Source organism: Pelophylax lessonae (genome assembly GCF_965119305.1).
Source record: "Pelophylax lessonae genome assembly, chromosome: 3".
Lineage (NCBI taxonomy): Eukaryota > Metazoa > Chordata > Amphibia > Anura > Ranidae > Pelophylax > Pelophylax lessonae.
Window position 1 is genome coordinate 322,289,663 of NC_138770.1, and position 20,696 is coordinate 322,310,358.

Below are 20,696 nucleotides of genomic sequence, written 5' to 3' on the forward strand. Positions count from 1 at the left end.
CTCCTCATCTGCCCTGTCTCCTCATCTCCTCATCTGCCCTGTCTCCTTGTCTTCTTATCTCTCCTGTCTCATTGCCTCTTCATCTGCCCTGTCTCCTTGTCTTCTCATCTGCCCTGTCTTCCTGTCTTTTTGTCTGCACTGTTTCTCATCTGCCCTGTCTCCTCATCTTCTTATCTCTTCTGTCTCATTGCCTCTTCATCTGCCCTGTCTCCTTGTCTTCTCATTTGCCCTGTCTTCCTGTCTTTTTGTCTGCACTGTTTCTCATCTGCCCCGTCTTCTCATCTCTTCATCTGCCCTGCCTTCTTGTCTTCTCATCTGCCCTGTATCCTCGTCTCCTCATCTGCCCCGTCTCCTCGTCTTCTTATCTCTCCTGTCTCATTGCCTCTTCATCTGCCCTGTCTCCTTGTCCTCTCATCTGCCCTGTCTTCCTGTCTTTTCGTCTGCACTGTCTTCTCATCTGCCCTGTCTCCTCGTCTCCTCATCTGCCCTGTCTCCTCGTCTCCTCATCTGCCCTGTCTCCTCATCTTCTTATCTGCCCTGTCTCCTCGTCTCCTGATCTGCCCTGTCTCTCTCCACTCCTCATCTGCCCTGTCTCCTCGTCTCCTCATCTGCCCTGTCTCCTCGTCTTCTTATCTCTCTTGTCTCATTGCCTCTTCATCTGCCCTGTCTCCTTCGTTTGCACTCACTGATGGCACTGATGTGCACTGTAGGGCGCTGATAAGCACTCACTGATGGGCACTGTAGGGCACTGGTGGCACAATAGGCCACTGATGAGTACTGTAGTGGCACTGATGAGCACTGTAGTGACATTGAAGACCACTGTAGTTGCACCAGTAGGGCACTGGAGTGGCACTGTAGGGCACTGATGGCACTGTAGTGGCACTGAGGGCAATGATGACACTGTAGGGCACTGATGCCACAGTGGGGTACTGATGTGGCACTGATGAGCACTGTAGTGGCACTGATGGCACTGTAATGGCAATGTAGGGCACTGATGTGGCACTGATGAGCACTGTGATGGCACTAATGTGCACTGTGATGGCACTGATGTGGCACTAATGTGGCACTGATGAGCACTGTGATGGCACTGATGTGGCATTGATGAGAACTGCGATGGCACTTATGAACACTGTGATGGCACTGAAGTGGCACTGATGAGCACTGTGACAGCATTGATTTGGCATGGATCAGCACTGTGAGGGACACCAAATCCAGCCCACTCACGCTTCTGCAGGGTGTCTCTCTCCTCTTCTCACAAGCTGTATTGGTGTAAGGAGGGAAGAGAGCTGAGCCAGATATGATGCTGGTTTATTGACAAAGTGATCGCCTTTATCATTGGAAGGAGGGATCGCCACTGTGATTTTCCCTTTACCACAGATAATCTGTGATTCACTGGGTCCTGCAGAGATCACTCCGCTGATTGCTCAGTTCTCACAGCTCCCTGAGCCGAAAGCTGCTGGTTGCCAGTCACCGGCTCTCTGCTCTGCCCCCCCCTCCCCTCCCCCGCATGCTCACTGGAGCACTGGGCTGTGTAGGGGGCAAACGGGCCGACTCAGGCTCTCACTGGCTCGCTGAGAGGCTGAGCCAGATGCCAGTCCAGGCATGTGGGTGGATCCTGACATATGACATATGGTCACAATCTTTCCAGAGCCATGTCAGCTGACAGCAGGCTTTAAAAAACAGGTCACAGGAGTGCAGAACGTACTGCAATCCTGTGATCCACAGAAGAAGTAGTACTTCTCCATTAATAAGAAAGACACAGTTTCCCAGTAATAAAAGCACATTGGAGTCAAGCTAACTTGGCTTATAAGCAACAATATGATGTGAATATACTTCCTCTTTCTTGTGTGAAGTCAGCAGTTTGATTTATGATAACGTATCTGTTACAGGTTACACTGAACTAAAGGCCATCACATGGTGTATGATAAATTTCTGCAACGTTATCCTGTCACCTAGTTCAGGAGCATATTATTGATCTTCTTGTGGTGTCGTTTCCCAACAATATTGGTTTCATACTGTACATCAGGCAGTTTAAAGACATTACATTAACATCATCTGATCCTAAGGATTTCAGGGGATTGAGTGGTGATTCATCTGCTCATTGGCAATCTTAAACTCCAACAGACATCACTGGCAAGGACTGCTGCTGAGACTTCAAAAGACCTAGGCCAACTATGTGTCTCCTAAAAAGACGTGGGGCATGCAGTAGATGTTGACGTGATCTGAAATTACATACAAGCTATAACCACTATATGCATGTTCCACAAAATATGCCTTTAAGTGGCTGTAAAGGCAGAAGGTTTTTTTTTACCTTACTGTATTCTATGCAGTAAGGTTAAAAAACCTTCTGCATGCAGCTCCCCCTGAAGCCCCCCTAAATGCATACCTGAGCCAGAACTCGATCCAGTGATGTGCACGAGATCTGAGTCTCTCTCAGCTCTCTTACTCCTCTTTGGCTCAGATGCAGCTGCTGTCAATCAGAGCCAGTGACGAGGGAGTGTGGGGGGGGGGGGGGGCAACACACAAGGAAGGGCTCGTACATGGTGGATTTTGTTTTCTTTACCGAGAGTCCAAATAATCTATCAGGAAAAACAAGGTTTACCTTCTAGTCAGCCACTAGGCCAGACCACTAGGGATGAGCCAACGGTTTGGTCCAAACCTAGGTTCTGATCAAACTTTGGCTGTTCTGCTGTTGGAGCATTCAGTCAAACACTCAAACATTTGCTCATCCAGCCCCCTGTTTGCTGGGAGTCGCAGCTCTATGTGTCCTATGGACGAATAGAACAGTTCTTTGGAGCGAGCACACACCAGTGCCCCCATAGCATTGGCTTGTTATGAGGGGCACTGGTGAAGGGGGAGGAGCCAGGGGACCCAAGAGAAAGAGGATTGGGTTTGATCTGTGCAAACGGACTGCACATAGCAGGTAAGTACTGTATGACATGTTTGTTTTTTTTTTGTTTTTATTTTTTAAAAGCCGAACCTTTAATACCACTTTAAAAGAGATGTATGGGTAATTTTTTTTTTATTCATACTCGCCTAGGTGAATGCAGCATCGGTCCGATGCTGCATCTGTCTACCAGCGCCTCTAACACTGAGAACACTGCCGATCGCTCAGTTCTTCACAGCTCCGTAAGCAGAGAGTTGCTGACTGTCAGTCAGCAGCTCTCTGCTCTGCCCCCTCCTCGCTCACTGGAGCGCTGGGCTGTGGAGGGGGCAGGAGTGGCCGACTCATGTTGGCGGATACCCAACTCTATGACGCCCGAGCCTGGACCAGCTCTGTGACGTAAGCAGAGAGTGGACTTCAGCCCGAAGCTGAAAACGAGAGCTGAAAAAGAACTGCACTCCTGTGATCCACAGGAGAAGTACAGTCAAACAAACTTTGGCTGTACTTCTCTTTTAAGGTTGTTCTTGAATGCATTTTTCAAGTAAAAAAATAATGATATGCAATACAAATGCAATAAAAATACATGTAAAAGTGCATGTGGAAACGTAAATTGAATGTGGGGATTGCAAGGTTAACTAATGGTGACACTTGTTATTGGAAGTTTGTGAATAGAGATGCACATATTTGCAGCAAAATGTCTTGGTTAGATATCTAAGGGATTAAAAAAAAGGATGTCTGATGCAGCTTACCAATATCTATTCAAAACAAAATATCAACTTTTTCGGTGTAATTGACAAAAAGTTGCTTTTGTATGCTGGTCTAATAGAAAAGTCATGCATGTTATACTGGTACTGCCTGTTCGACGGTATAAGACTGTTTTTTTTTTATATTACAGAGCCAGCTAAAACTCTTTGAAGACCAGCGGAATATTATGTAAGATTTTCAAGACAATTTTAGCAGCGTGGACGCTCAAGTGCATGGCAAAGAACTTGAACTCAGATGGTGATCAAGCTGACAAGTATAACTGAAAGCTGCTTAACTTCTGAAGAGAGGTATATCCGTCCCAGCAGTGTCACCTTAAAGATAATCAAATGTCATTCATAATCATGGCGCTTCTCCAGCTAAAAGATAACTGTATATAATACAGAACTCTTCTGACCACCACGATTTTTCTACTTGTGTCCTCTGCACAATAATGGATTATTTGATAAGCTCAAAATCCCTGATTTACATTCTATGTGTAATGTAGAATTGGGCAATGTCAACAGTCAACCGCAGGCAACTGTAATTCCTTTTTTTAAAAATACAGTTCTCCATTTGAAATCTATTACAGAGCGATCTCGGCCTAAAATGTGAACGTTGCTAATTTGAAAAGAAAAGCAATAAGCGAAAAAAAAAAATCCTTTCTGAGCAAACATTAGAGGGTTGAAAATATTGTAAAGTTCAAGAGTTCAGTCTTATTTGCAACTGCTTCATCTCTGACACACCTCTTGGCTCTCAACCTTTGAGAAAGGTGTAGTGTTGAAAGAAATCCTCTTTGGTATTTTTCCTGTGAAAGAAAACTGAAGCAATAGAATCCACAAGAAAATACAAATGTTATGTAACTTCAACCTCAAGAAGCTATAGGACATGGAAAACTCAGTGTCTATTGCACCTTACACTGAAAATTTGAATGATGTGAAAGCAGGGACTACACCGAAAAGGACATGTGAGTACGGTAATGTCCCCAGTGGTGGGGTAGAGGCCAGTGGCAGCTCAATGCATCATGTAGAGGCCAATGGTGGATACAGTCACAAAACCAGTCCATCTGTGCATGCCTTGCATAACATGGAGAGCCCAGAACAAATATCTTTCAATGATGCTGAGGACATATCAGTTTCAGAACCACTCAGTGAAGGAAGCATGGTGTTGAGTGGAAGCCAGTGGGATATGAACAATGAATTTGAAGAGGATAGTGAGGAAAGGAGTATATCTGAATCTGTATCAATCAGTGATAATCTGCAGGAACAAGTGCAAAGACCACAGTGGGAAAGCAGAAAAAAGGAAAACTTTGGTAACCATGACCTGGATAAGCCTAGCTGTAATCAAAAAAGAGATATACCATCATCCACAGAACCTCTGGGAGAGCCAGACCTTGTGATTGAAGTGACTGGGGGGCAGAGAATCAAAGCTCATAAGTCCATTTTAGCAGAGAAAAGTGACTATTTTAGAGCTCGTTCTTCAAGAGACATTCTTAAGATTAAGGGTGTAAGTTATCAGACTTTACAGTTACTTGTGGATTATATATATAGCATGAAGCTTGAGGTGAAGCAAGATAATGTGGTCGAAGTAATCAGCGGGGCAAAGTTCCTACAGATCCCATGTGCTGTGCAATGTGCCATGGATAGCATGAGATCCCAGATATCACTCAAGAATTGCTATCAAGTACTTTACATTGCTAAAAAGCAGAGATTGAATGAGCTTAAAGAGGCAGCTTACAAATTCATGAGTGACAACTTCCTTCAGGTTTTGAGAGATCCAGCTGTCTATGGTCGACTGACTGGGGCAGAGCGAGACCTGATTCTGCAACGCAGACTGGATGGAAAACAGCATTTGGTAGTGGCAGAAATCAATGATGCCTTTGAGAGACTAAGCAGTAGTAGTAGACCCCAAAGCCGGGAGAGCAGCAGACCCCAGAGTCCCTCCTCAGTTGTGTCACTGGAGGATGATGCAACTACCTATCAGGTGCAGTGTTATAATGAAAGTACTGGGCGCTGGAGGTCCCTGACTAAGTTACCAGAAGAAGTAAACACTAAAGGCTGTGGGGTGTGTGTTCTTTATAACTATCTATTCCTTGCCGGGGGCATTAAAGGTAGTGGTGAAAGAGCAAAACTTTCAGACCAGGTCTTTTGCTATAACCCATTAACTGATTCTTGGGAAAAGATCCGACCACTAACACAGCCTCGTTCCCAGCTAAAACTTTTGGCCCTTGATGGCTATCTATATGCTATTGGCGGTGAGTGCCTCTTCACAGTGGAAAAGTATGATCCTCGACTGGACCGTTGGAGCCCAGTAGCTCCATTACCTAAGGGTGCATTTGCTGTGGCTCATGAAGCTACAACCTGTAATGGTGAAATATATGTGTCAGGTGGGACTCTTTTCTACCGTCTTCTGAAATATGATCCTAAAAGGAATGAATGGCAGGAGTGTCCTTATAACAATAGTCGAAGGCGTTCTGCTGGTATGGTGTCTCATAAAGGCTGCATCTACCGTTTTGATGTCAGTCGGGAGCATGGTCTTAGTGTGTTCACCTACAATTCCATGGCCAGGCATTGGAGTGAAGGGGTCAATTTACGCCCTTGCCCAGGACCACCAACCCCTAGTTTACCATTCCGATGCACAGTGATCGGAGGTAACATTTATTGTGTAAATCGTGTTGTCACCATGAAAGTACCTTTGCCACCAGAGGGCAGTGGGGGAAATATGTGGAACTGTGAACCGGAGCTCTCCCACTCTCCAGAAGAGGCTAAGGGGGTCCTTTATCCATTTGTTCTGTATTTGCCTGAAAGCAAGCCAGTTCATTAACAGCCTACATATGCATACTTATATTTCTCCATTGGCATGTCTTTTAATGTTCATTAATTAGGATGACCAAATACATACATATAGACCAAGTCCACACAGTATCGCAAATCATGCATGTCACTGTACAGGTATCATGGATAACTAAGTAGGCATCTTTGTAAATTAAAACCAGCACATTAATTCTTATCAGGATATTATTGCATGTAGTAGTAATTTTACTGTGTTTAAAATGAGCCATGTGGTGAGAACTTCAATTGTAGTGAAGCAGTCAAATGCAGATAAATTATGTCTAAGAAAAGCTACTAAATCTTGGAACTTTCATTAAATAAACTGCACTAATTTTAACCTTCGTATACTGCAGTATTACATACTTATATCATAAGATATGATCACTCACAGTTAAGCATGCCTGATTACACCATTGCTGGCATTATACAGAGAGTAAAGTACAGCTGAGACACACAGCAGGAATTTTTCTTGCCTGACATTAAGCTCTTACTAATATATGCTTTTAGTGCTTGCATTGCTGGACTGGCCAAATCTTGCTGCTTGCAAAGTTTATGCATGCAATTGGTGATATTTAGTTGCAATTCAGCAGATACTAATTATATGTGATTACACAATGAACTTTGGCTTCATCTATATGTAGGCCAGTTAAGAATTATCTGGTGCTTGAACTGAGTAGCCACGTTACCCCAGGACCAATGTCTTTTATTTGATGTTTGTAGATATTCGCATGTAAGTCAATAGCAACTATCTTCTATTCATGCTTCCAACATCCATACTGCTGCAAAGATTGTTGTTACAATAGCTTATGGACTATTTTCGATCAAGTCAAATGGCCATCACAGTTCATCGATCCAAATATAAGTGTGCTCTTTAGAGTACAATTATATTTTAATGGATGTACTTAATTTTCTGGGGTACTAACAAAAACAGAGATAAAGGTAACCCTGTTGCCTGTAAAGGTACCCTGGAGGGATATGAAGCATGAATACATATTTTATTTAAAGCTAAACTCTGGGCAAACACACACACACAATTATCCAGCCAGTCTTTTGATTCAGTCATCTATGGCAGACACCAGGTCAGCCAAGCCCAAGAGTCTTTACAAAGACTTTACTGCAGTTAATCAAAACAGCCTTGTCCTTGAACTGCCCCAGTTTGATTGCACAAATAATGAGCAGCAAGCAACACACTAATAAGGTTATCCCTCTGCTCTTCCCTCATCTAGCCATGTTCATGGACATTTCTGTGCCACTCTACGTAGGTATGCAGGAGGCTGATATTAAAAAACAATTCAGGTTCTTGTGCTAGTTCTGCATAAAAAAAAAGATTTAAAGTTGTTGTTGCCCTAAAAACCCCCTCCCCCCAAAAACTATGATCATGTTCCTTTAAGGCATGGTCTATAGCGCAGTGCTTGTGCTGTGTAATTTTCCCCTTCCAATCGTGTAAGTGCTTGTGCTGTGTAATTTTTCCCTTCCAATCATGTAAGTGCTTGTGCTGTGTAATTTTCCCCTTCCTGGTTGATCCTGCCTGTTCCTGTGTCCCCCTGTCTGTGCTGACCACGGTAATCATGGCTGCGGAATAGCTAGCTGGTAAGGAGCAGGTCGGGAAGCCGGTGCCGCATCCTTAACAACGACTGAGTCAGCTGGCAGCCAATACACTTGTATCCCCTCCAGAGTATGCTACCGTTAACGATAATGTATGTGTTTTTTTTTTTTATGAAAAGGCTAAATACTTTTACTACACTGCCGCTGTGCGGTCATGTGATCCCCTTTGTTGGATGGCTGACATCCCGCTTCTCTCTATAGATCGAGGAAGACAAGTACAGGGGGATCACGTAACCGCATATAGCCTTTTCATTTTAAAAACACATACACTATCGTTAAAGGCAGCATACTATGGGGGGGGGGGGGGGGATACATGTAAAGTCACATAGTGACTTTACAAACACTTTAAAGGTTTTCTACTTTATACATAAATATTTTTTATTTTTTTGCCTGGAGTTCAGCTTTAATGTTAAATATCCCTGTGAAAGGCATGCATTAAAAGAATACTTAAGAAAAATGTTCTGACCTTCATAGAGGGGAAAATTCAGATTCTCGTTCAGTTCATCAGACTATATTGAGGATCTAATATTTACATGTTAGGCCACTGGGTATACATAATGGCTTATCGTAGCATGTTCATTTCTGTGTAAAAATTGCTTTTTTTTTGTCCTGGAAAATAAATGCTGCTTAGTGGTACTTACGTCACATGTAGTCCCAGAGAGACGTATTTGGGTCTTGTTTGTAAGTGCAGTAAGATGGAAGAACTGGAATGGAAAAGCCCCCACTGCGAAAACAGTTTTACTGGAAAATCAATTACACATTCCATTACAAAGCAATTTAGTTTATGCTAACTTAATGGGTTTGGAAAATACGTCCATGAACACATATATTCCTAAGATCACAACTGGATATTCTTTATCAAGGTTATTGGTTAATAAACACTAACATTTTTCTGTTGTATTATATTACTACAAGTTCTCTTATTCATACGTACCATGATATGCTGCTACATGTCCAAAATTGTTAGTGTGGAAACAGTGATAGAAATAACCAGCATTTTGTTACATTATGTCACATTCTTTTCCTAAAGTGATCCAAGCTTACACTTTTTAGAGGTGGAATTTAAAGGACAGCTGCATTTGAACCAAAAATATTATAAATGGCCTTTACTCAGAAAAATGAGGTTATTTGGCCATTATTTCATAAGGGAAATTGGAAGATGGTTTTGCTTCTAAAGCCTATGCTGGTAGTACAAATACTGTATATTGCATCTTACCAGTCCTTAAATACAGGGGCTACATTTGTTTTTTTTTTTGTTTTTTTTGTTTTGTTTTTTTTTTCAGGAATTTTCCATTATTTTCACCTGGCAATCCTTCCAGTAACCTTCTTCCTGTCCTAGGGTTTCAATGCTTACCTGTTTCACTGTATCTATAGAGGTGCCTCTCCCCTTCTTTATAACATTGGGCAGGGGTTGGTAATTCATTTCTACAAAGAGCCACATGAGAAACTGGGACTGTTGTGGGAGACTAAACTTTATTATTTCCATTATTAATTTTGCACCTGGGAATTCCGTTCATAGAGAACAAACGCCTGGCACTAGGAATTTTAGGTACAACTGCTCATGAAATAGATTGCTTTCAGACAGGTGGTTGGGAGTGGTGAAAACGAGTGGCTGGGTTGCGGTTTTACTGCCCCCCTGGCCACCCACCTAAATAGTAAAAAAAAAACAGCTGGATGGGGCGGTTCATATGCCGCTGCTGCAGTGCTCAGCTTCGCAGGTGCAGTTTTTTTAACTTGGGGAGCAGAGTTTGACAAGTGACATTGTTTGTTAACTTACCCACTGAGTTCAATGGGGCTGTACTGTAACTGAGTGCAATGCACAGGATTGCGTAGTGTTGGGGTAAAACAGATAGAGAGGAGGCCTGAGATTGGGTATAGCAGGGATTTTGGCAGATGCTGACCTGGAGTGAGGAACAGGTGCATGGCTCCTGGGGTTTGTCGCATGTAGGTCCTAACACAGGAAGAACTTAGCCGGGTATTAGGGTGGCATGAGAGTGTCGAGACATTGCCTAGGCAATGCTCTTCCGCCAGAACCAAGCTATCCCGCTATACTGATCAGCTTCTCAGGCTCTCTCCTCTCAGTTCATGCAGCTCTCCATAAGGACATTTGTTAGCATGCCTCTATAAGCCTATCAGCTTCCTCACTAAGGCTCAGAGAGACATGCTGACACTGGAAGCATGAAGGGCTGGATAGGGACAGTCAAAGGGCCAGATGTGATGTGCTATGCAGTATTTACCCCTATTCTCACATAATGAATATACATGCAGTTTAATAGAATGAAAAGCTCTTCAATTTTTTTTAACAAAAACCCCCCTTAGTGTTGAATGCACCGCTTAGCTGAATAAGCCTGAGGATTTAGAAATCTGAGTAGGCAATTAGAGTATGTGGTTCCTGTTTTCAAATGGAAAAAAGAAAACAGAATGCCTAATTTTTAGAAGGCTCCAGGCTAATGTACTGTGTTAGCACTAGGGAACTTGAGGTGATTGTACACGCTACACTCTGCAATCTCCATACAGGCTTCTTTAGATTTACCAAAGCTATGTAATATACCGACAAACAAACAATCCTTTTAATTCGAATCCAATTCACTACATAGTTGATGGCAGATCTAAAGGAGATTGTACAATCAGATTGTATATTGCATGGTCAACATAAGAATGATAGTACATTAAGCTGTAAGCATATGCAAAGATTAATAACCAACAACTAATCAGAAACCATCCCTCTAGTGGGCTAAATGCAGATTTGTAGGTAGCTAAAAGCTGCCCACCCTCCAGTAGTTACTGGGCTTCAGGTAACACAATGACTATTGCTTTTGTAGTGTTAGCTGTAAAAGATTGCCGAATGTTTTCCCTTTCCAAAAGAAAAGGTTTTCCATAGTGAAAAGTAAAATTTATGTTTCTGTACACCCCAGCAAATCATCTTTTTGCATGCTGAAAAACCTCAGTCCTATTATGTCCAATGTAGACTTCACAGGACTTGTTTAGTGAGGCAAATTCATTAGTGGTAACATGCCAAGGGCAGTAACCCATTCCATCCAATAAAGTTTTTATAGTTAGATCATTTTGTGCATTACCAATGCATCTTATTGAATATGCCTACATCTTTGTATGTATATAATGACCAAACTAGATCTCCTTCCCCCGAAGTTCACTGACAAGAAGGCTTCACTTAAGCAGGAGCCCCTCCCAAATTACCCTAGTACCTATCGAATATCCTGTCCAAAGTTGCCTTACCAGACACATTTTAAAAAAATCCCCCCCCATTTCAGATCTTCTTCCCCTCTCCCTCTCCGAAGGCCACTTACCAGTCAGATTCAAGGATGGCTTTAATTAAAAGAACCCCCCACCCCCATTCTCCCAGTACGGATACCACCCTTGAAGTCCACTTACTGGTCAGAAATAAAGAAAGGCTTCCAATAAAAGACAGAGCCCCCCCAAGTTCAGATCTCCCCCAGGAGGCAACTTACCAGTCAGGGTTAATGAAGCCTTTAGTTACAAGAAAGAGTTTCCCCCAAATACCACCCTTTACAGGTCTCCATCCCCCCCCCCCCCCAGAAGTCCTCTAGCCCACTAACCCACCTAACAATCAGATTTAAGGAAGGCTTCCACTAAAGAACAGATCTCCCTCAGTACAGATCTAAGCCATGTTGCACAAGCTGTAATGCCAGACAGGGCACCCACACTTGGCACATGGCTGCCTGACACTGCAGCTACCTTCTTTAAGGTTTATCGAATGAACCTTCGATTCTTAGTAAAGTAGAGATATTTCTCGGACAGTTGTCAGTTCCTGTGATTGGCAGTTCAGCAAGATTTTTACTAGTTACCTGGAGTTTTTTTTTTTTTACATTCTATAATGAGTTATTGTATTGATTTTTTTATACATTCTTGTATAAGCAACATATTATCTGAAACCACAGAGAGCAACTCTACATAAAAGTATCAAGTGGATTATCGCATTCTTTTGTGATATAATATTCCACTGATTTTTTTTTTACAGGAATTAGTTTACATTCAGTTTTGTAGCCTTTTAAATAGAAAATTGATTGGTTTTAGAAAAGAAAGAAAAAAAGGAATATACGGTTTGCATTTAGGCAAATCCAAGCCCTGAGAATCTCATGTTCTGCATAAACCAAGTGTTCATTCTTGCTGGCTGCAGGCAATCCACAATTCATGTAATTCATAACTTAATGGTTCAGTGACAAACCCTTCCACCCTCACCATAAAGTGATTAAAGCTTATAAACTGCTGCCAAGGATTTTTTACAACGTGAAACTTTTTGCACAGCTCTGAATGCACTGTTAAGAAGCTAATGAAAGTCTTTTGCTTCAGAATACTATAAATTTTACTGTTTACCCAGCTTCCCAAATATCTTATGATACTGCATTAGACTGTATCTGTTTATATCCAGAATCAAAAATGAAAGATATACTATTTTCTAGCACGGAGATACTGTACAGTCTAATGTTTCATGATGAATCTTTGCCATAATGAGAGTAAGAAAAAGGATATCTAACGCTGATCCTTTGCATCACTTATATTGAAGGAGGTCAACTGTCAATCAATGTTGCTATGTAGTGATGAAGGTAATGTGGAGGTGTGGGTCTACAGTCTTGCAGGTATGTACCAGATGGATAAGTGACAATTTTGGAGAAACATTCTGCAGCCATGTTTTAGAGGTGTCACTTTTCCAAGTGGAGCAGCCAAGACACCTAAACTGGTCTAATCACTATATGTGTACTAGAACAACTTCAATTGTATGCATAGCCATTTTTGTAGTCTTGGATAGAGAAGGGAAGCGTTAAAACCCCTACCAGGTTATTTTTGCTGTCTTCGTACTATTGGGGACATTTCAATTCCTTACCCAGAGATGTGACGTTTAGAGAAAATCTCCCAAAGTTTCCTTCTTGCACAATTTTCCCCAATGGAGGATTTACTTTAATTGTACCCTATCCTGTACCCTACCTAACACTAGAACCAACTTAAACCTCATTGTAACTTGCACTTTATGCTAATAAGTCCACCAATTATAAATTCTGTAGGGTACTTATCTAGTTGAATGATCTCACACAATACATACTGTATGTGTATATTAAGTTCATCATTTTGATCTCTTCTGGCATGTTCTCACATATTATGCGACTGGATAATTTTCTCTATAAATAAAATTGTAAGTGTTTATTGATCGACCCCTGGCAGGCACTGACCAAAACTTGGTCTGTTCAATGGAACCCAGAGTAAGCACTGACCCAAGCCTGGCCTGTATAGTAGGACCCAGAGCACATATCCAACAACTCAGTCAAAGAGTAAACTCTAAGCCAAGGTTTCTCAACCAGGGTTCCTCCAGAGGTTGCTAGGGGTTCCTTGAGCAATGAGCAATTTCTACCTCTCAGATACGTTTTTACTTACACCATTAATGTTTTAGTTATCTGTAAGGGGTTAATTCTTTCCAATGACCACAAATGTAAGAAGCATTCTTCTGACTGTCCATCACACTAATGTATCATGAGTTGTAGATATAGCAGCTTTTAGAAGGGGTTCCCTGAAACTGGAAAATTATTTCAAGAGTTCCTCTGTGTTAAAAAGGTTGAGAAAGGCTTCTCTAAGCACTGGGTTTGCTATTACTATGAGAACATATTAAGGGAGGGTTTCCTCTTTCTCAGTAAACCTGCAGTATTTAATGAGTAAAACATTTCTGAAAGTATGTGAAAGCTGGTCTGCCATGTAACTATATTTCTGTTTCATTCTGCCATTCCCACAACAACCACTATTTAGGCTGTATTCACATGTTAGCGTATGGATCCGGAGATCATTGCAAATCGCGGGACGCCTGTGCGTTGCCCGTGATTTGCAATAGCACCCCAAACGCTGAGCGATGTTGCCGTGATTTCCGCCTGGTGAATCGCGGTAACATCGCGCAAAAAAAAATCGCGGGACGATATACGCTCCAAAGAAGCTCTTGTACTTTTTTGGGTGTAATGCGTCCCGCGATTTTTTTTGCGCGATGTTACCGTGATTCGGCAGGCGGAAATCGCGGCAACATCGCTCAGCGTTTGGGGTGCTATTGCAAATCACGGGCAACGCACAGGCGTCCCGCGATTTGCAACGATCTCCGGATCGCGGGCGGAATTGTGGCGATTCTGCCCGTGATCCATACGCTGACATGTGAATGCAGCCTTAACAGTCCTGTACAGTACTCTATCCTCCTGTTTATCCACCACTTTCTATACTTTTTCAGAAACTTATAGATGTCAAAGACAAATTGACAACACCTAGATACAGTGGCTGAAGGTGAACTGAAAGCATGTGGTATAGATGTTGCCAAGCTTTGCATGCATGAACAAGGACATGAATATGACTCATATTTGCACAGCAGAACTAGTTGTTTTTCATTGTTACCCTCTTTTTAAAGAAACCAATCCGGGTGGCTCTACACATATCATTTGCAAAAAACTATTGTTTCTTACCTTGGCACTTTGATGTTTGTTGCCATGTGAAGATCCTAAGATGGCATGCTACCAAGAAAGGGTCCAGGAAAATAGAAATAATTTCTATTCTGGCATTATAATGAAAGCATTCGACTCAGGCTTTGAAAACAATGTAAATCAGAAAGCAACTATTTATAGCCCAATTGTAGTTTTTCTCAAAATAGGCTGCAGACCACAGCTCTCTGTGTGAGAAACTACAACTGGTCAACCTAATGAAAAAATGCAATACATGCACCAAAGATCATAACTGCAATTAGTGCATCACTGGTGCAATACACAGGCTCCTGCATTATAGCAGAAAGTACAGACCTTCTGTTATGGGACTGGGGAAAGTTCTGAATGGACTACAATTGCAAAACACTCTGTAGATGGGACTTGTAGTTTCTACAATTGATGGGTTCCATACCTTGATGAAACAACTGTGTGGGTGAAGCCACACACAGCATGTTAAATTCTATTAACAACAGAATACTGTTGGAAGATGCACCCTGCCATTTAGATAAAAGAGGGCGGTTAGGGTTAAGTGGACGCTGTGTGTAACCATACTTCGCGTTACACACTGAAGTGGGTGTTGCATGAAACTTGTTCCAAAAAGTGAACTAACCCCTAAGAGCTCATTCATCTGGTCATTCCTGACCATACACCACCCAGATCAGCTTATTTCTGCAACGAGTATGGCCAGGGGGTTTCCAATTAACTGTGACTAGGAAGACTGCACAAATCAAAGACAGGCTGACTCTGTGATTGGATGTGGACAGCTGTAAAGCTGCAGGAATATGCTGATCTGGGCAGTATATGGCAAAGAATAGCCATGTGAAAAAGCTCTAAAGAAAACCCATACTGAGAGAAATATAAGGACCAGTATTCTTTTATAGCTATTATTCTTATCAAGTGCCATGCAGCCATTGTCAGCTTCTAAAAACTACATGGATAGTGTTTCTCCAAAATTATCTGTCTTCTGTTTAGGACTTCGGTTTTTTTTAATGGCATGTTCATACTTTCTATGACTGTATCTTACCACCTGCAAAAAGATACCAGGTACCTGGCTTTCTCCGACTTCCATAATTTATCAATCAATGATTCAGAACAAGCATACATATTAAAAATGATTATTTCAGATACGTATGGTTGTTGCAGGTCTGTGCCTTGGAGAGTATTAAAGCCATTGGATCAACATGGCAGATCATATATTATAAGGAATTAAAGGATTTTGGAGGACTCCACTTTCCATCATCTAGGGCTGATTGGTGGGTTTGAATATGGTTTTACTTTCCACATGTTCAATTGTTGGTATCATCCCTAATCAGAAACTCCTGATCTGTTTCCTTTATTTTGTGAAATCCAATATCTACCAATGTATTGATTAGTATTTTTATATGTATGTGTAAAGCTCTAAGGTTTAAGTTGTTTGGTAATGTGCACAAGTGAGTGTTGTTTGATGTATTTATTCAGTTTATTTTGCTAATCGTTGCGTCAAACCACAAAAGAAAGAAAAACAATTTTTGTTTCCGGAAGACATTTAAATTGTAACAGTAGGTCACAGGCTTACATATCCTTGGTACAAAGGTAAATAAGGAGTCAAACTGGTTTAAGCTGGCCTGTGAACCTGTTTATCCTAAATACTTTATTAGTAAATCTACGCATTGTGGCATTTAAAACTACTTTAAAATTCTGAAATAAAAGGTTATATATTTGATTTACTGTGCCAAAATAAAAAAAGGGGTAATACAATAAAATCCAGAAAGGAGAGAATTAAAAAAAAGCATATCATTTATATTTACAGCTATTCTATGCCCTGACTGCTTGAAAAAACATGAGTAGTCAGCGTTGGGTGGGCCATCAGCCACCAAACAGGTTATGGCCAATTGATTGGGAACATAACATTATATGCAGTGCAGTTTTTTTTTTTTTTTTACAGACATGGAGATCTGCATGTTCAATGACAATGGCAATAGAGCATGTTATTACATGGTGAAGTTGTGAAGTCAAATCTATAAGGCAGTGGTCCTCAACCCTGGCCTACAGGGCCCACTAACAGGCCAGATTTTAGGTATTATCTTGGGGAGATGCAGACTAGAGTACTGCAATCACTGAGCAGCAAATGCTATCACCTGGGATGTATTTCAGTTATCTTGAAAATCTGGCCTGTTAGTGGGCCCTGTAGGCCAGGGTTGAGGACCACTGCTATAAGGGACCAATGAAAACAAAGCTGACATTGTTAACAAGATTGTAGTAGACACTGGAAAATTACATTCAAAAGACTGGATTATTTGTCTTCCTTCTTTAAAGCTGTACTCCAAGCAACTAAATGCACAACTGAATGATATAAATGTGAACTGTTTATCTAGCAAAGGATTTGTAATTCTGTTCAGTCAGACTTGTGGTTTGCTTCTACCAGAAAACACAAGAAAGGTCTATGATCTCTCTACAGACCACAATGCGCTAAGCAATGCATAAAGATGCACTCATTGTTGTAGTCTGCACTTTTGTGAGCACATTTATTGTTTTAGACTGACATTATTGTGCTAAGCAACAACCTGATTGGCTTGTGTAAAAAAAAAATCACTAAATTCCCCTTGTTTAGTATCATAGATGTTCACAGCCTATTGCATTAGGATGTGCACCCCAAAGCTCAAGCACACGTGCGTCTACATATATATGGCGCTGGCAGGGAGATCAATGTCCCTGCTGTCACAGGGAAAGAGAAGTGAGTACGTGGAATGATGGAGATCTTTCCCATCTTCCCGCTGGCATACAGAGCAACAATGCCAGTATGCAAGAGGTGATTAGGGTGTGCCCAGGCACAACTGGCACACCTTGTACGCACGCCTATGTTTAGCATGTATGAATGAATCTGCAACACCAGCTATTCTACTCTGACAGCTGCACCCGTGGCTATCAGAATACCCAAACAGTGCCTGCATCCCATTGCATCTCATTTACCGTCAGGCTCCTTTGACATAAGTCAAATGAAAAATGTACTTTTGTTGAGTTGGGAGGTGTGCTTGCATGGGGAGGACTACAGGAGGCGAAATGAGACCTGATTTATACTACTTTTTTATGCCAGTTATTTGACTATACTTTTAATACATTTTAATAAATAAATGGATTTAACTGAAACTTGGAGTGCAGCTTTAAGGCTAGGTCAGTCAGGGGGTTTCAAAGCACTTTTTTAAAAATTAAAATCACTACATTTAAAATTCATAGCACAGGTAGTGCTTTTGGAAGTTAAAGATTTATGTTTACGTGGTAATTGACATGATTTCTTAACTAAAATGCTTTTTTTCTACGTCTAACATTAGATTCCACCCGCCCTGGCAGCGGGGGCCTGTATATAAATCAGTGTGAAGCTTCTAAACATTAAAACTATTTTACAGTCTCATGAAAAGCAATGTGTTTGTCAGTCCCCACTACTGTCTACGTACATTACATTACAGACGCTTTACTATGTAAAAAATACTTGTATGTCTCAGTGTTTGCTTACAATGTGTCCATTCCTGTTTTATTTCACACTTTTGAAGCTCTTGTTTACAGCCATGCATTTGCAAAGAAAAAACTTTTTTATAAGTCAGTGCACATTTTTTAAAAGTAAGGTTTTTGGGAAAATTTAGTTTAAGAGAACTGGAAACAATTAGCATTTATTTATCTAGATCTGTTTTGGGGTAATTTGGTTTATTGTAGCCATTTTTTGGCATGTTTCTGTATTTCTACTGGTCTGTGAAGCTGCACAATGCTATGCATTAAATAATAGTTCAGCATTTATTATGCATTGTAATTCCTCTTTGTACCTGCTTTTCACTTACCTTCCTTAAAAATATGTGATTTTTAATAGCTAATTTCCAAGTGTAAGAATTTACAAATGCTAATGATTCTTAATTGAGTTTTTGTATTGGACAGCTAAGCTGTTATAGTAGTTTTACCTTTGCACATACTTATTTTACCTTCTGAGAACTGCAAAGTTCAGTATTGCTTTACTACGTGATTTACAGTAAATATGTACACACATTTTAGTCGTGGACCATCCTTTCAGCTTTTTTCTCTGTATGTTGAATCTCATGCAGTTCTGATAAATGTTATAAGATAACGCATTGTATTATAAGACAAACTTGTAATATTAAAATAACAGTGTTCTAAAGAAACTCTCTGGTGTGGTTATTTTTCATTATTGAACAGATGAATAAGGCTTCATGTACACGGGACATTCGAAAGCCTCTCCTGAACACTGGAAATTGACAGCTAGTAACCGACGATTAAAAATGTCTGTTTTGCCGCGTTTACATGCCGCGTTTATGCGCGTTTGTGTTTAGAAGCATTTATACATTGTAAAATGGTCAGAAATGTATCCCCCATTGAAAACACCTATAAACCAAATGCTTATAAACACAAGTTACTGCGTTTAGACGCATTTGCATGCTGTTACAAGCATTTGGCATTTCAAATGCCAATAAACTTCCGTCTGAACACAATTTGTTGCTTTATAAAAAATGCCACTAAACTCAACTGCCTCTAAACTACTAAGAAACATCTCAGTGTACGTGGACAGATAAGATAACAAACGCCCAACTGCTCCTAAACGTTCATTTATCAGCAGCAGTGTACATGAAGCATAACAGTAATTGGACATTTTTAGATATGTATGTATATGTGTATTTCATTGCCTGGAGTTCAACTTTTAACATGGCACACAATATGATGCACATAAAACAAAAGGCGCTGATGTGATAATATATATATATATATATATAGTATCTCACAAAAGTGAGTACACCCCTCACATTTTTGTATATATTTTATTGGATCTTTTCATGTGACAACACTGAAGGAATGACACTTTGCTGCGATGTAAAGTAGTGAATGTTCAGCTTGTATAACAGTGTAAATTTGCTGTCCCCTCAAAATAACTCAACACACAGCCATTAATGTCTAAACCGCTGGCAACAAAAGTGAGTACACCTCTAAGTGAAAATGTCCAAATTGGGCCCAAAGTGTCAATATTTTGTGTGGCCACCATTATTTTCTAGCACTTCCTTAACCCTCTTGGGCATGGAGTTCACCAGAGCTTCACAGGTTGCCGCTGGAGTCCACTTCCACTCCTCCATGACGACATCATGGAGCTGGTGGATGTTAGAGACCTTGCGCTCCTCCATCTTTGAGAATGCCCCACAGATGCTCAATAGGGTTTAGGTCTGGAGACATGCTTGGCCAGTCCATCACCTTTACCCTCAGCTTCTTTATCAAGGCAGTGGTAGTCTTGGAGGTGTGTTTAGGGTTGTCATGTAGGAATACTGCCCTGTGGCCCAGTCCACGAATGGAGGAGATCATGCTCTGCTTCAGTATGTCAGAGTACATGATGGCATTCATGGTTCACTCAATGAACTGTAGCTCCTCAGTGCCGGCAGCACTCATGCAGCCCCAGACCATGACACTCCCCTCACCATGTTTAACTGTAGGCAAGACACACTTGTCTTTGTACTCCTCACCTGGTAGCCGCGACACACGCTTGACACCATCTGAACCAAAAAAGTTTGTCTTGGTCTCATTAGACCACATGACATGGTTCCAGTAATCCATATCCTTAGTCTGCTTGTCTTCAGCAAACTGTTTGCGGACTTCCTTGTGCATCATCTTTGGAAGAGGCTTCCATCTGGGGCGACAGCCATGCAGACCAATTAGATGCATTTTGCGGCGTATGGTCTGAGCACTGACAGGCTAACCCCCCCCCCCCCCCACCCCTTCAACCTCTGCAGCAATGCTGGCAGCACTCATACCTCTATTTCCCATAAACAACCTCTGGATATGGCGCTGAGCACATGCACTCAACTTCTTTGGTCAACCATGGCAAGGCCTGGTCTGAGTGGAACCTGTCCTGTTAAACTACTATATGGTCTTTGCCACCATGCTGCAGCTCAGTTTCAGGGTCTTGGCAATCTTCTTATAGCCTAGGCCATCTTTATGTAGAGCAACAATTCTTTTTTTCAGATCCTCAGAGCGTTCTTTGCCATGGGGTGCCATGTTGAACTTCCAGTGACCAGTATGAGAGAGTGAGAGAGATAACACCAAATTTACCACAGCTGCTCCCCATTCACACCTGAGACCTTGTAACACCAACGAGTCACATGACACCGAGGAGGGAAAATGGCTAATTTG

The 20,696-nt window shown here is 41.4% G+C and overlaps 1 protein-coding gene across 1 annotated transcript in view; it reads left to right on the forward strand.

The window, feature by feature from the left end:
• Nucleotides 1–7,702, forward strand: part of KBTBD11 (kelch repeat and BTB domain containing 11) — a 56,855-nt gene extending 49,153 nt beyond the window's left edge. Inside the window, exon 2 of the mRNA XM_082251767.1 lies at nucleotides 3,780–7,702. Within this exon, the coding sequence (XP_082107893.1) occupies nucleotides 4,514–6,448 (1,935 nt within the window). The 5' untranslated portion in view covers nucleotides 3,780–4,513 and the 3' untranslated portion in view covers nucleotides 6,449–7,702. The remainder of the gene's footprint in view (nucleotides 1–3,779) is intronic.
• The last annotated feature ends 12,994 nt before the right edge of the window (nucleotides 7,703–20,696 follow it).